Below are 16954 nucleotides of genomic sequence, written 5' to 3'. Positions count from 1 at the left end.
ATGTCATCCACATAGACAGCAAGTAGAGTTAAGGAAGAGTCCGTCTTCTTAAAGAAGCGAGTGTAAGCAGATTGAGCTTGCATATAGCCAAATCTTTCCACAGCTAGTTAAACCTATCAAACAAGGCTCTTGGAGATTGCTTCAGCCCATATAAAGCCTTCTTCAGCCGGCATACCTTCTTTCCTACTTCTGCACTGTAAAAACCAAGGGGTAACTCCATGTACACCTCCTCTTGCAAATCTCCATTGAGAAATGCATTCTTGACATCCATCTGAAAAAATAGCCATGAGAAATTTGCAGCAATAGAGAATAGGACTCTGATAGTGTTCATCTTGGCAACTAGTGCAAAGGTTTCCATATAGTCTATGCCATAAGTTTGTGTGAATCCCTTTGCAACCAATCTGGCTTTATATCTCTCTACAGAACCATCAGCATGATATTTCACTATAAACACCCATTTGCACCCAACAGATTTCTTCCTCTCAGGTTGGTCAACTAGTTCCCATGTATTGTTCTTAACAAGAGCATCCATCTCTACTTTCATTGCTTCCATCCACTCAGGTATCAATAAAGCTTCTTGCACTGTTCTAGGAATAGGAATAGCAGCAATAGATGACAGGTAAGATCTATTGGATTCTGAGAGACTATCATAGGAAAAAAACTAGGAGATACAAGGGGCAGTGGATGAAGTACAACGGTGCTTCCCTTTATGGATTGCAATTGGGATATCAAGGTCATCTGGAAGAGAAGGCTGAGGCTCAATAGTGTTAGGCAAAGCATCTACAATAGTGGGCTCAACTTGCTTATATAGTGTGTCAGCTTTCCTTTTGGAACACCTTTGGTCAAAACATCAGCCAACTGCTCTTCTAAAGCAATAAATGGTAAGCAAACTTCCCCCAAAGCAACTCTCTCCCGTATGAAATAGTAGAAGATCAAGACAGTAATCAGTCTTGAATCCTAATAGGTTTTAGGTTTGCAAAACAAAAGAAAAGTGAGAGAAAGGAGAGAGAATAGAAGAGAAACAAGAGAACACAAGTTGTTGAAAGGAGGGACAGATTCTAAAAAAATGATCTGCCGCCGCCACTCTCTTAATATTTATAGGTTATGTTTAGTACATAATGGAAAGGACACATCTACCCTTAGTACTTACATAATAAATAAAGTAAATAAAAGCTGAAATAAATAACAACTAAATTAACAAACTGACTCAAACTGACACTACTATAACTGAAACAAATAACTACACTACTGTCCTACGAACACAGTGGGGACCACTGCAGTGGGGCCCACATCAGTGTTCTCTACAGAAATGTCTATCATCCTCTATGTATTTAGTTCTATCATGCAGAACAAAATTGTGTGCAATGTTGATAGCTGCCTGGTTGTCATAGTAGAGCATCATTGGCTTTTCATAGTCAATACCCAACTCTCCCAAAAGTGATCTCATCCACAATATTCTAACACTCCATGTGCCATTATCCTGTACTCTGCTTCAGCTGAGGATCTAGCAACTACAAACTGTTTCATACTCTTCCATGAGACAATGTTCCCTGCCACCAAAGCACAATATCCTGAGGTGGATCTCCTATCATCAATACATCTGGCCCAATCAGCATCAACATATGCCTCTAGCTTCATGTGTCCATGCTTAGCAAACAGAATACCTTTCCCTGGAGTGCCTTTCAAGTAGCACAAAACTCTTTCTACAGTTGCTAAATGTATATCTCTAGGAGAATGCATAAACTGACTAATAACCCTCATTGCATAGGAAATATTTGGCCAAGTCATGCAGAGATATAATAACTTCCCAAGCAGTCTCTAGAACACTCCCCTATCAGACAACAATTCACCATCAGTAGCAGAAAGCTTATGGTTTACGTCTATAAGGGTGGAAGCCAGTTTAGCACCAAGTTTACCAGTCTCTGCAAGGAGATCAAAAGCATACTTGTGTTGAGAAATGAAGATACTATTCTTAGATTTGGCAACTTCAATTCCCAAGAAATATCTGAGATCCCCCAAATCTTGTATCTCAAATTCAGTGTTAAGAAATCTTTTCAGCTTAATCACTTCCTGAGTGTCATTACCCGTAACCACAATGTCATCAACATAAACAATCAGAAAAGCCACCAAAGAGTTACTTCTCTTCACAAACAAGTGGTTCTTTCTCCCCTTCTGTCTTTTATCAATTGTGATGTTTTTCTGGGAAATAAGATTAAATTTTTTAATGAAATTTGGCTGGGTGAAGTGCCTTTAAAAGTTTGATTCCTCTTTTGTATTCGTTGATTCTTCGTCATCTTATAAGTCCAAGACTGTCTCAAATTTTACCTTAGTATCGTCTCGTGGGATTGCTTGGGATTTTGGATTTAGAGGAGGTCTTAGGGATTCTAAGTCAAATCTTGTTATTAATCTATTGAAGGACTTGAAGGGAGTCTTTGTGGATGCTCCAAAACCAAATGTGCATATCTGGACCCCCAAGCCCTTGGCGTCTTTCTCTATTGCTATATTGTTTCAAGGTTTATCCTCTTACATTTCTCCTTTCCATCCTTTCCCCATGAAATAAATTTGGAGCAAACCAACACCACCAGAAGTTAGGTATTTCGTTGGCAGGCCTTTCATCAGAAAATAAACACTTGTGATTAAGGAGACCATTTTGGTGCCTTTCTCCCCATGTGGCCATGTCTGTTTTCTATCTTATGCAAGTAGAGAGCCATTATCAACTTACTAATCTCCTACCCTTTTGCTTTTGGTATTTGAGAGTGATTTTTTTCTCTTTGAATATTAGGTGAATTCCTCCTTCAAATGTGCCTAGTTTATTTGGTCAAATAATTTTCCCAAGTGAACCAAAGGATATGCAAAATAATGTGGCAGTGCACAAGAACAGCAATTGCATAGGTAATACAAGAGGAAAGGAATGTTAGTCTTCAACGGGAAAGCTCATATGAAAAACAAAAATAACTTAAAACATCACAATAAAAATGGTGCATTGGTAAAGACTATGGATTGCTTTAGAAAAGTACATTGGAAACCTGGGACAGTCTGGAATTGGGGGTGTGTTTAGGGAAGAAAACAGCAACATATTGACTATGCATATTGGTCAGGTGGGAGGAGACTCATTCAGGGCAGAACTTTTTGCTGTCCAAAAAAGTCTGAAATTAAGCAGAGCTATGAACCTTAAGAGGCTAATAGTAGAAGGGGACTCCAAAAGTCATTGGATGGTTGGCAAACAACAGTCAAGCAGTATGGCAGTTCAAGCATGCCATAAAAGAAATCAAACATCTAGGGAGGGAACTTGAGGCAAGTTTTTATTAGATCAGACGATATGCAAATAACTTGGCTGATGCTTTGGCCAAACAAGGGGTCAATGGGGAACAACCTTATTTTTTGTGCTCAATTGTAATTTTAAGATAAAAGAAGGGTTAGGAGGATGTAATCAGCATATACATAGGGTTCTTAACAATGTACATAACTTAACTCTTTATAAATAATCAAACAAAGTTCAACAGTTACCCATAAAAAAGAATATCCTGAAACTTCCAACTTTTTAGTTGAAATTTAAAATAACAGTTATTAATGTGAAAATGTTAAAAATTATGCAAGTTCTATTCATGATATAGAAAGATAAAAAGACAACAGTTAAGGCATATGAGAAAATGAAGTGCAAGTTCTGTTGAAAAAAAAAAAAAAAAACTTAAGAATGGGCTAATACCTTTCCCTTTGTTCCAGCAACATGAATAATTTTAAGGCTAGGTATACATTCCTCAAGGCCTAATATCTGAACACAAAAGAGAAGGTGTTTTCTCAGGAATCAATGTTTCATTAAATTAGAAAATTTACATTGCACAACAACTAATTAACATGGTCAAAAAAATTTAAAATAAAAACAGCACTGAGGAGTTACAACTATTTGTTTTGGCATCTCCAGTTGATGAATGACTAATTGGTGTTTGGGCTCTGACTAGTTAACCAAAAAAAATTTGTTCTAAATTTAAGATATTGATGCTATCCCATAAACAAGTTAACACAGATTCCAACTTTCATTTTATTCCTTACTAGCCGGGACCTGTGCATGGTCTTTGTTAAATGAAACTGACAAAAGACTTCTATGGCATTCCAAAGCTTCTTATGTTCAGACAAAATACTAATACATTTCAAGAGCCCCTAATTGATAATTAATAGACTCGTATGGGGTGGTGAATTTCGGGTGGAATTCAAACGAGGTGAGACACTTGTATGGAGTTAGTGTGTGGAAAGGAATCATGAGTTTTAACTCTTTGATGATCCCTTTTTTTTTGATGAATTTCTTTGATGATCCCTTTCTATACTTGGAAAGCGGGGAGTGGGTCAAGTATAAGGTTTTGGGAAAATGACTGGTCCGGGGGTGGGAAATTCTGTGAAATATGCCCAAGGTTATACAATTTGAGCAGGAAAGGAGTGCATATCTCAAAGTGTTGTGAAGTAGTTAATGGTGCAATGATCTAGAACCCAAATCTCAGAAGACCCCTTTTTGATTGGGAGGTGGGGTGCTTGGAGCTGTTGGCAAAACTTCGGGCCTTGGAGATAATCCCTCAGTTGCAGATGTCAGATTATGGAAAGAATGTAAGGATGGGAAGTTTACAGTCAACTCAATGTACTCAGCTTTGATCAGAAATCAGGTGGAGGCTGATCCAGTTAGGGATGTTTGGGGGAAACCAGTGCCACCAAGGGCTGAAGCTTTTGCTTGGTTGGTTGTGAGAGGTTGCATTCTAACCCAAGATAACCTAAAACTCAGAGACCTTCAGTTTTCAAGTAGGTGTGTGCTGTGTTTTTCTGAAGAGGATGATGTTTCTCACATATTACTTCACTGCAAATTCACATATCCAGTTTGGTCCTATTTCTTCAAGTTGTTCAAGGTCGGCAGGAGCTCTATGGCAGATCCGGCTGAAACTTTTAGTTGCTGGCCAAGGATCTGTGGTGGTGTTAAATCTAAGATTTTATGGACCTGTATTCCCTTTGCTGTGTGCTGGGAGATCTAGAAGGAAAGAAACCAAAGACTCTTTGAATATGAGAAGCCTCCGATGTTGTATTGTGACAATCAGGCTGCCATTAACATTGCTCATAATCTAATACAGCATAACAGAACTAAACATATTGAAGTGTACTGACACTTTATCAGAAAGAGATTTGCTTCTCAAGAAGTGTCTTCCTTATATCGCCTCAAATATGCAGCTTGTTGATCTCTTCACTAAGGCAGTCACAAAGATTAAGTCGCAGACAGATTTACGCAAGTTGGGAATGACCAATATCTATTCCAAACTTGAGGGGAGTTTAGAGAAATAGTGTGGTAGTTGTTAGTGTGGTCCCACTTCATATTTGCATTTGTTTTTTATGTTATTTCTGTTAGTTCATGGTAGTTATGTTAGTTATATATGTTTTTCTTTCTTATGTAGGAGGTAGGGGTATTAGTGAAATTATACTAATGTTTAATTGCAAATATATAAATAGATGAGTGGGGCGGAAAGACTTGTCTAACAGCACCCTTTTTCTCTCTCTTTATTCTCCTCTTCTCTCTTCTTCTCTCTTCTTCTCTCTTCTTTTTCTCTTCTCCTCTGTTCTCTACTTGTTTTTCTTCTCTTTTCTTATTGAATTCTCATTAGAATACAAATAGGTTATAGTTCATTTAGCCAAGTAAAACCCCCTTCTCAGTGTTACTTTCCCCTGTAAACTCTTCATCTTTGAGCTCCACTATCTCCCCAGCCCCTAAAGCTCCCTGAACCACCATCCCCTTTTCTTTCTATTGTAAACCCTATGTGGATCCTCCTCAGATCTTTTTCTCTTCAATCTTCTCCCCCCCTCCCCCCCCCCCCCCCCCCCCCGATCTATGCCATTATACCCAAGTCCTCTCTTAAACAAAGATTTATCTCTTAGCAACTTTATCTTATTCCCTAACATGATACATGCTAGGAATCAGAAAAACTACAAATTATAGCAAAAAAAAAAATGATCTAGATCAGGTTTTATCTCAACAATGATTTCCCTCTTTGTGCATATAAGAGAAAGAGTTTTTTTTGTTTCTTAATCCTCATATTAGAAAAGCATCCTGCAACAAGAGCTAAATGAAAATCATCTACAGTTTGGTTATTTTACTAATATTAAGCATGCAAAACTGGGACAATTGTCACTTCAGTTACCTCAAGATACATCAACATTCTATCCAACTTCCTATATCTACTTGATTTAGCTCCACCAATATTTTTTCCACTTCCACGTTTCTCAGAAGTAATGAGAGAAGAAAGTGCTTCCATAGCTGTTTCATAAGAAGATGAAAGTGGCAAGTCTTGCAAGTTTCTCAGTAGAATCTCACTGCTTCCCATTTTTTCAATTACTTGATATAGCCACTTCTTGTATCTCAAGCCTACAACATGAAGCAAACAAGAAAATCAGAAAATCATTCTTGATAGCTTTCTTTACACACTGAAATAGACAATATCTTGCAATGATATATTCAGCGTTTTAAACGTGAGAAGTGCAACTTAAGCGCAAGGGAAAAGCCTGAGGTGCATGCTTGAACAAAGTGAGGCACCATATTTCGAAAAAAAAAAAAAAAAGAAAAAAAAAACTTAACACACAACAATATGTAAATGTAAGCCTGTAAAGAAACAATATGCAAATTTAAATTCTAAAAGAAAATAATATTCCAAAGAGCCTATTGGTTCCACTGATTACAATATCATGTTATTAACACAAAGTTTGCAGCCTCGTACATGAATGCAAGTACCAAGATGTTACCAAGATGCATGGTTATATGTATATCAGAAGCAATAATCTTTTTGTATCTCTTCTCCATTTAATGAATTTTCTTCTTTATTTATCTTCAAAAAAAAATAATCTCAAATTAAGAGCACTAAAAGAATACAAAAGGAGGGTGAAAATCTGAAAGCAAAAAAAAGCTAGATGTTGTAGCTAACATGTTACAAACCAAAATGTTTAGGACTCTTCAAATATAGAGCATTAAATAATTGACCAGATTTAGGCAAATCCCATTTTGACAGTCTGCACACATCCCTAGCCAAAAAGACAAGATTCCCCTGTTTGTATGATAAAAAATAATGCATGGGGTAATTTTGTCTTTTAAAATAAGCCCTTTTGAGGAATAAATGGAGGTGTGCCCAGTTAATCAAAAATGAGATGTTACCAAATCACCAGCCCAAATAATTAGGGAACTTTAGTAATTCTTGACAGTATGGCCGGCCAGAAATAAGAGGAAGAGAAGAGAAGAGAAGAGGAGAAGAAGAGAAGAGAAGAGAGGAGAGAAGAAAGAAGGGTTTTGCAATGTAACAGTGCTGGTGGCGCCAGCCTTTATTTTAATATATATAGAGCGGCATAAATAACAAAGGGGAAAAGACCCCTTGTGCCCCTGAGTACAACAACAGACATAACAGAAAGAAAAACGAAATAAAAAACACTTTAATTAGCCAAACAGGCCCTAACATCAACAACTAAATTATTTTAACACTCCCCCTCAAGTTGGAGCATAGATGTCAATCATGCCCAACTTGTCACACAAATCTTTGTGCCGCACATGATGAAGACCTTTGGTGAAGATATCTGCAAGTTGTTCTTTTGAGCTGACATATGGTGTACACACTTCTCCACTTTCAAGTTTATCTCTAATAAAATGCTTGTCCATTTCAATATGTTTCGTCCTATCATGCAGAACTGGATTAGCAGCAATATTGATGGCAGCTTTATTGTCACAATAGAGTGACATAGGATTGCTTACTGTGAAACCCAGTTCACCTAACAGATTTCTTATCCACATGATTTCCGCAACCCCATGAGCCATCGCTATATACTCTGCTTCAGCACTGGATCTAACCACCACACATTGTTTTTTACTTCTCCATGTGACAAGGTTTCCTCCTACAAAGGCACAATACCCACTGCTGGACTTTCAGTCATTGACTGCTCCTGCCCAATCTGCATCAGTATATACTTCCACTTTTAAGTGACTGTGTTTCTGGAACAACAAACCAGCTCCAGGAAACTTTTTGAGATATCTCAAGATCCTCTCTGCAGCCTCAAAGTGAGTTGTCCTAGGGCTGTGCATGAATTGACTAAGGACACCCACCGCATAGGCAATATCAGGCCTGGTCATAGACAAATACAAAAGTCTCCCCACGAGTCTCTGGAACTTCTTCACATCTTTTAAAAACTCTCCCTGACTGTCTCCCAGATGATGATTAGATTCAATTGGTGAATCAATTGGTTTTACCCCCAACTTGTCTGTATCTTCTAGTAGATCTAGTACATATTTCCGTTGGGAAATAAAGATGCCCTTGTGAGAGCAGGCAACTTCAATTCCAATGAAGTAACGTAAGGGGCCTAGATGTTTCACCTCAAATTGAGTGGCTAAGAATTTTTTTAATCTCCGTATTTCAGCCTCCCAATCTCTTGTGATCACTATGTCATCCACATACACAATAAGAGCTACAATTTTACCTTCACCTCTTTTCACAAATAGAGTATGATTTGACTAGCATTGTTTGAACCCCATCTATTGAACTACTAAATGGAACTTACTAAACCAAGCCCGGGGTGATTATTTCAACCCATATAAAGATTTTTTTAACCTGCACAAGTTTTGTTCACTGCCTTTGGCACAGAACCCTGGGGGTTGGGTCATGTACACTTCCTCTTCCAAGTCACCATTCAAGAAAGCATTTTTTATGTCCAATTGGTGAAGTTCCCAGTGAAGATTTGCTGCTAATGAAAGAAGAATCCTGATAGAGTTCATCTTCGCTACTGGAGCAAAAGTCTCTGCATAGTCCACTCCATATACCTGTGTAAAGCCTCTTGCTACCAGTCTAGCCTTGTACCTTTCAATAGATCCATCAACCTTGTGTTTCACTGTGAACACCCACTTGCAACCCATTGGTTCCTTCCCTTCAGGAAGGTCTACCAACTCCCAAGTGTCATTTTTGTGTAAAGCATCAATTTCTTCCTGCATTGCATCTGTCAATTCAGGTTTTGACAAAGCTTCTGCCACAGTCTTAAGAACGGGGACACTGTCCACAGAAGAGAGAAAGGCACGGTATGAAGGCGAAACATGCTCATAGGACACAAAATTAGAGATAGGATAATTAGTGATACAAGACCTAACACCCTTCCTCTTAGCAATAGGAATATTAAGATCATTGGTGACAGGTGAATCAACATTTAAAGGAACAGATATATCAATGGGAGCAAGTGTACCTGGCTGATGAGACGGATCTGCCTCGGGTGAATCCGATGATGTTGGTTGCATAGTGTCAAGCTCCACGGCTCTTGAACTCTGCTGGCTCTTATGGCGACGATGAAAAACCCAGAATGGAGGAGGATCGGGTAAAGGAGGTAGTTGAATTTGAGTCGTCGCCTGTTTCTCCTCAACCCTACTCTCCCCCTGAGGAGAAACCGAGAAAAACGATTGATTCTCAAAGAATGAGACATCAATGGAAACATAGTACTTGCGAGCAATGGGATCATAGCAACGATACCCCTTTTGAGATAAAGGGTAACCAAGAAAAACACAAGGAATAGCCCGAGGATCAATCTTACCACGAGTAGGGGACAAGTTATGGACAAAACAACGGCACCCAAAAACACACATCGGAATGGTGGACAGCGAGGCTATAGGGAACAAGAGCTGATGTGGGGCCTTATACTCTAGTAGCCGAGAGGGCATGCGATTGATGATATATGTCGCACACAAGACTGCATCCATCCAAAACTGTTTTGGCAATTCATATGAATCAACAAGCCACGAGCGACTTCAAGAAGGTGATGGTTCTTCCGTTCAGCCACACCATTTTGTTGGGGTGTCCTGGCACAAGAGCTTCGCTGAAGTGACCCACTCGAAGCAAAAAACTTCGTGAGATCACTATGGAAATATTCCTTCGCATTGTCCGACTGGAAGGTATGGATTTCCGTTTGGAACTGAGTGAACACCATGCGTTGAAAATCTTTCACAATTTGTGGCACTTCATCTCGAGATCGCATAGGGTAAACCCAAGTGTATCTAGAATAATCATCAATCAAGATAATGGAGTACTTATAGCCAGCCGCAGTAGGTAGAGTAACAGGGCCCCAAACATCAGAATAAACAATATGAAATGGAAATTCAGATCTTTTATTTCATAAAGGTAAAGAACTTCTACAATGCTTACTCAACTGACAAGTTTGACACTGTAACTGACTCACTGACAAGGACTCAAACAACTTTGGAAACATAACTTTTAACGACTCAAAAGAAAGATGACCTAAACGATTATGCCATAAATAGGCTTGACTCTCACTTGACGAACTCGTGGACTCTATCGCCACTAGACCAGCATTATTCTCCAACACGTAGAGACACTTCACCATGCTTCCTCTACCAATCGTCTTCCCCGAGGTCAAATCCTGAAACACACATGAAGACGGAAAAAATGTGACTGAGCAGTTCAAGGAGTGAGTCAGACTACTAATAGACAGCAAATTAATAGGTAATTTCGGAACGTGCAGTACATTAGGAAGAGTAAGGCCAAGTGGGAGAGGTATGGTGCCTCGGCCAGCTATGGTAGAAAAAGAACCATCAGCCAGTCTTACTTTATCTCTCTCAGAGAGAAGGTTATATGTCTGAAACAAAATAGACATACCGGTCATGTGATTTGAGGCTCCGGAGTCAATAATCCAAGGAGAATTAGTAGTATGAGATGACACATGGAAGGTTGTGGCATTACTTGATGTAGACGCAAACGAGGTAGAGGGAGTAGGCCCAGAATCCATCTGGCGGAGAGTCCTACCATACAATTCCAAATGTTCACGGAAGGAGTTGATAATATCTTCCTTAGGTTCAAAACTGGGATGCCTCTCCTAAGTTACCAAAGGACTAGTCTCTGTCGATGCCATATTAGCTGAGTTATACCTTTTTTGATTCTACTGGTTTTGGTTTCTTGCCCTGATCAGGTGCTGACTTCTTACCCAAATCCTGTGCCCATTTAGGTTTTCCATGGAGATCCCAACATGTATCTTTCATGTGCCGTGTCTTCTAGCAATGAGTGCACCAAAGCTTGCTCTTATCATCTGATTTTTTCTGAGTGTCACCCTTTTTAAAACCACCTCCGACATTTGTATCTAAATTTCCCCAGACAGCTAGGGCAACCGACTCCCCTTCTACACCATTCATCACACTTCTTCTGCTTTCTTCTGACTGCACCAAGGCATACACCTCCTGAACTGATGACAAGTCTTTACTACCCAAGATCTGCACCCTGATGGACTCATACGACGGATTCAGCCCTAGGAGGAAGGCAAACACTCGTTGTTGAGATACAAGTGACTTATAGGTCTTTGCATCTTCATCACACTTCCAATTCACATTCTGATAGTGATCAAGTTCTTTCCATATTGATGTCAAATCAGAATAGTACATCGAGAGACTCCTCTCCCCCTGCTTGCAAGTAGAGGATTCAGCTTGCAATTGATATATCTTGGCATTAGTGTCTCTGCTCTGAATAGGTGGACTTCGCTTGTTCCCATATCTCACAAGCAGTTTCAGCCCACATAAAAGTCTTCCTTACCTGTGGCAGCATTGAAACCAAGAGCCAAGACATCACCATACTGTTCTCTTGGTTCCACCTATCATGCTCAGCACTTCCATACTTCGGTTCCTTCACTCTCCCATTGATGTATCATATTTTCCCCCTAGCAGTGATGTAGAGTTTTATTCCCCTAGACCACTCAAGGTAATTCAGACCATCAAAGGGAATAACAGCCATGGGAAAGCTCATATCCATTCCCCCACTCACTCCATTGTAGCTCCCTGAAATCTCTGAAGTAGCAGAATTCTCAGTCTACATGATCAAACAGATAATCAGTCCCAAACACCGGACTTAGGACCCCTCCTTACTCCACAAAACAATGCTCCACTCAGTCCACACCCACACACTTGGGTTTAACAACCAGGTTGAGCACAAACAGTACCAAATTCCGGACAAAAAAGAGGTAGTATTCGGCAGATTTCAGACCTGTATAGTTTTGACAGTCCCAACCTACCAGAATTCCATAATGTCTAACAGCCACTAATCAGCAGGAGAGATCTTTCTTACTTATAGTCAAATCAAACCATTGAGAAGACAAGTCATCCTTGACCTACAGTTGTCTTAACACATGAACAGGATCACACGATCCAAAACAACAGGGGGTATACAGATTCGACAGCATTCAGCCACCTAGACTCATAGGGTTTTCACTCGGCACATGACCAAAGAGGGTAAAGAAGAGAAAACAGGGAGAACTGTACCAGTTGTAGAGCTGTTTTTTCAGTCCAGAATCAGATTTCTGTTCCGCCCAGGTTCAGCTAGTCTGTTCGATCTGTTCTCTCAGTAAGGTTGTTCGATCTGCTCTCTTTAATCAGTATTCCCGCTCTAATACCATCTTGACAGTATGGCCGGCCAGAAATAAGAGGAAAAGAAGAGAAGAGAAGAGGAGAAGAAGAGAAGAAAAGAGAAGAGAGGAGAGAAGAAAGAAGGGTTTTGCAATGTAACAGTGCTGGCGGCGCCAGCCTTTATTTTAATATATATAGGGCGGCAGAAATAACAAGAGAAAAGACCCTTGTGCCCCTAAGTACAATAACAGACATAACAAAAAGAAAAACGAAATAAAAAAACACTTTAATTAGCCAAACAGGCCCTAGCATCAGCAACTAAATTATTTTATCATTATTTTAACAGTAATAAAGGGTCATTTCCCAATGATGGTACTGGCCATCCAAGGTCTTGGGAAGGCTAGACTGGATATGATCATATTATAAAATAGACTCTTTGGGGAGGTCAGATCTGCTCACAACCAAAAACTCTCTCTCTCTCTCTCTCTCTCTCTCTCTCTCTCTCTCTCTGGTATGACTAAGAAGACTATCACCTCCTTATAAAGAGTGCTCAAACCCTAATTAAGTTTTCTTCTCTAAACCTGTTGTTTTTCTTTTCTCCTCTTTACATTTTTCTCCTTTCTCTCTTCTACCTTTCGTTGAAGACATCACAAGTTCATTCATGCAAGTGACAAATTAAAGCAAATGCCTGTTGTAAATTTAGTCATTCATCCTAGATGACTCAAGGGAATTAATAACCTACATTTTAGATGTTTAGATGGAACTACTCATGATGGTCTTATTTTTTATAATTACTCATAAGTCATAATGCTCTTTTATTACATAGATTTCTTATAAGTTATAACTACTATACAGATGAACAATAACAATGCCTGGCATGTATGGCTGATATGAAACTATTGTATACATTAGCATTAAAGGCTATACCTTTTAGTCACAATTATCCACCTTACCCATTAACAAAAGAAATTATGTTTTATATTTGAAGTATAGAACTTGACCATGGCATATAAGCACTAAAGCTACAAAAGGTTAAACAATACTTTGTATTACATTAATGGGAATTTGACATTTGCTTTTTTTTATTTATTTTCTGTTTCACCAACAAACAATCTTACAGAAAATGTCAAACATTGATTCAGTTTAATCATACATTCATGATATGATATATATTCCATTAATTAATTATAGCAGAAACAAATTCATGTTTTTTCAACGAAAAAAATTATCAAGTTTAACCACAAAACCTTCAAACATGAACATTATGAATTAACACCAATTTCTTGCAAAAAATCATTTACATGAATGAAAGGAGAGATATAAGTTTATAATCTTGGCAGAAAAGGCCATTCTCTACATGCAAAATTACATGTCAGTAGCATAAGAAATGATAAATAGTAATATATATAGTCTACACCACATGCATCAATATTTGTCCATGTGTCAAACTAGTTCTTCATGATAATACACATCATATGATACCATAAAATACAGTGTCTCCTTACAGAAAATTCTCCTACCAATACAACATGAATCTTTCTTCCTCCAACCAAATCAACTACTTCTAAAATATTTAAAATAAATCCACTGCATATTATATCATCACAATAATCGTAGTGTTTCAACAAATAATAAGATTTAAGTGCCTCTGCATTGCAAATGCAGTTTATGCACTTCACTAACTCAAAGTTGGAGCTTACTTAGATCAGTCTGATCATGGGGAAAGAAAGATGCTGAACATGGGATTTTCTGCAATTTTCTGATGAAGAATTGCTGTGGTCCCCTCCTACAAAGGTGTGGAATTTCAGAGATCGCATGCCCCAGAATATTATTTAAATGACCAAGCATTAGGAATGTCAACCCTGCAATGGGTACATGTGATTTAGTTAAGTATATTGCTCAATAAGTAACTACTAAAAAAGAACTAAAATCATCCCTTCATAAAATAATTAAAGGACTGCCTTGATGAAGTATAAATTTTTCTTTCAGCTTGATGAAGTCTAAAATAGATATGGCATGTCTTCATACCCCAATCAAGCAAAGGTGTAACCTTCAGAATGTCGCTCTAGAAAAGGACTTTGCCCCCTCTAAGTCACTCGAGCCCTTCAGTAAGTCATGTTCAGGTAAACCTGTGAATTCATTTTTGGGGACTAACTTGTGCCTTGTGTCTGATTCTAGTACACCAGGTTCTGGCCCTACTATCATGCCATCAACTGACGAGAATACTGACTGAGACAGAGGCAGTGGAGGAGGAAGAGAAGGGTAGTAAAATATGGGATTTGATAGAGTCTTTCCTAGAAGAAGTGAAGCAAGAGCTGGAGGAGGAGAATTTAGCAGAGATGAGTACTTCAGGAAGCATGAATGGAGTGAATCAAGGGGAAGGTTATAAGGAATCAGGGTTGAAACAAAGCGGTGAAGATAAAGAAGATACAGTGGATGACTTCGTGAAGAAATTGGGGTGTAAAATTACAGATCAAAATAGATCTGGTTGGAGAGGAACTTTGAGCTGGCAGAGATAAAAGAGGCTGTGTTTTCTATGGATAGATCCAATACAATGACTTTTTATCAAGATTGCTAGGAAACCTTAAAGGTTGGCTTGCATAAGGTGTTTAATGAATTTTTGGGAGAGGTATTATCAATTCGGGGCTTAACTCCACCTCTATTACCTTAATCCCCAAGAAGTTTGAAGCATTGCATCCAAAGGACTTTAGGCCTATCAGCCTAATCAACAGCCTATATAAAATCACTGCTAAGATTCTATCCAGGAGAATTAGGGTTATGCTTCCTTCTTTGATTTCTCCAACTCAATGAGCCTTTGTTCAGGATAGGAAAATCATTGATGAAATCTTAATTGCTAATCAATGTGTTGAGGACATAAGGAGATCTGGAAGGAAGGGGTTGGTTTGCAAGTTGGACCTGGAGAAGGCTTATACCTTGGTTGATTGGATTTCTTGTTGGAAGTAATGAAGAACTCTGGGTTTGGTGATAGGTGCTGCAGATGGATTTCAGGTTGTTTAAAGTCTTGTCATTATTCAATTTTGGTTAATGGAGCTGTAGTAGATCACTGAGAGGTATGGGGATCGATACCCCGCATCTCCATTTATATTTTTGTAATTGATCACAAAAAAAAGCTGTAGTGGATCACTTTCTAGCTATTAGAAGAATTAGACAAGGCAACCCCCTATCCTTTCTTTTCACTCCGATTGCAAATGTGCTTGGGAGACTGATTACGAGGGCTGATAATAGAGGTCTAATGAAAGGTTGGAGGATTGATAGAGAGATCTCTGTCACTCATCTTCAGTTTGTGGATGACACAATATTGTTCTATGATGGGAGTGATAGGAGATGTATGAGAAGCTTAAAGTGGATTGTCATCTTATTTGAGAGAATGTCGAATTTGAAAGTGAATTGGGATAAGAGTTGCCTTGTGGGTTTGAACATGGAGGATAACCAAGTATTTGAATGGGCTGATTTATTAGGTTGTAAGGGGGATTACTTGCCTATGAGCTACTTCGGTTTGCTTTTGGGGGAAAATGCAAAGGGGTGTAACTTCTGGAACCCAATGATTCAGAAGTTCACTAAGTGTCTGGGTTTCTTGGAAGAAGAGTTATTTATCTTTGGGGGTAGGATCACCCTTGCTAACTTGCCAATTTATTTCATGTCAATTTCAGAATTCCTGTTGAGGTCAGCAAGAAGCTTGAAAAGTTTATGAGAGATTTTTTGTCGGAGCCAGGGGAAGAAAAGAAAGATCATAGAGTTTCCTGGTATATTGTCAAAAGAAGCAAGAGGTTTGGTGGGCTTGGTTTGGGGAATATTTAGGAAAGAAATAGGGCTCTATAGGCTAAGTGGTTATGGAGATTGCCTATTGAGAAGGACAAGTCTTGGACCAAGGGTTGGGAAGAAACTTTAATTTTGGGCTATATTGTAATTCATTTTATGGCTTCTTTGGAGTTAAGAGAGTTCATCTTCAACTTTTTGTATCTTCCTTTGGCTTAATAATTAATGAACTTCAGTTATTGATCAAAAAAAAAAGATTATCCAGTGAATTATCTTTGGACCTCGAAAAGAAGGTTATTACATGACATCTACCCTAAGATATAAGACACTCAGTAACGGAAAGTAGTACACTTGGAAGGCAGTAACTTATGAGTAGCTGGATTTATTTTAGTATGAACTGGTCTCAAAATTTTATTCATTTATGGAAACTCATGAAATTTCTTATGGGTCTCGATTACCTAATGTTGGTCCCAGCTATCTGGGGTTTTGGGAGGGGTAGACTGGATATGGTCCTAACCTTAGGCATTTTTGCACAAAGTGTCCTCTCTCAGACTCCAACCCACATTCTCATGTTTTCCAGCCCGAGATTCTAGCATAACACAGTGATAGCCCTGTTCTGTCTATAGATATGAATTTAAGAATCTTTACAAGTTTTGGTTTGGGGAACCTTTTATTTCTTTTGTTTTTGTCTTATTTTATTTTTGGTGCTAAACATCCCCTCTAGAGGTCTGGTACCTTCTCTGTTAGAGCCGGCTGTACAAGGTTAGTATAGTCCTTTTATGTTTAGTTATATAT

General features: G+C 38.7%; 1 protein-coding gene across 3 annotated transcripts in view; it reads right to left on the bottom strand.

The window, feature by feature from the left end:
* The window catches only part of DFC (DHFS-FPGS homolog C), a 99471-nt gene that overhangs the window by 76929 nt on the left and 5588 nt on the right, over positions 1-16954 (bottom strand). For 2 of the 3 annotated variants that reach the window (XM_088897597.1, XM_088897599.1), the window contains exons 2-4: positions 14083-14244; positions 6168-6391; positions 3707-3772 (exon numbers count right to left, since the gene is read on the bottom strand). In XM_088897597.1, the coding sequence (XP_088753723.1) occupies positions 3707-3772; positions 6168-6391; positions 14083-14230 (438 nt within the window). In that variant the 5' untranslated portion in view covers positions 14231-14244. Of the gene's footprint in view, positions 1-3706; positions 3773-6167; positions 6392-14082; positions 14245-14410; positions 14536-16954 lie in introns of those variants that run through there. The other variant, XM_088897598.1, reaches the window with a different exon arrangement.

Source organism: Nelumbo nucifera, chromosome 2 (genome assembly GCF_055504915.1).
Source record: "Nelumbo nucifera cultivar China Antique chromosome 2, China Antique-T2T, whole genome shotgun sequence".
NCBI lineage: Eukaryota > Viridiplantae > Streptophyta > Magnoliopsida > Proteales > Nelumbonaceae > Nelumbo > Nelumbo nucifera.
This window is presented reverse-complemented; position numbering and strand designations above follow the sequence as displayed.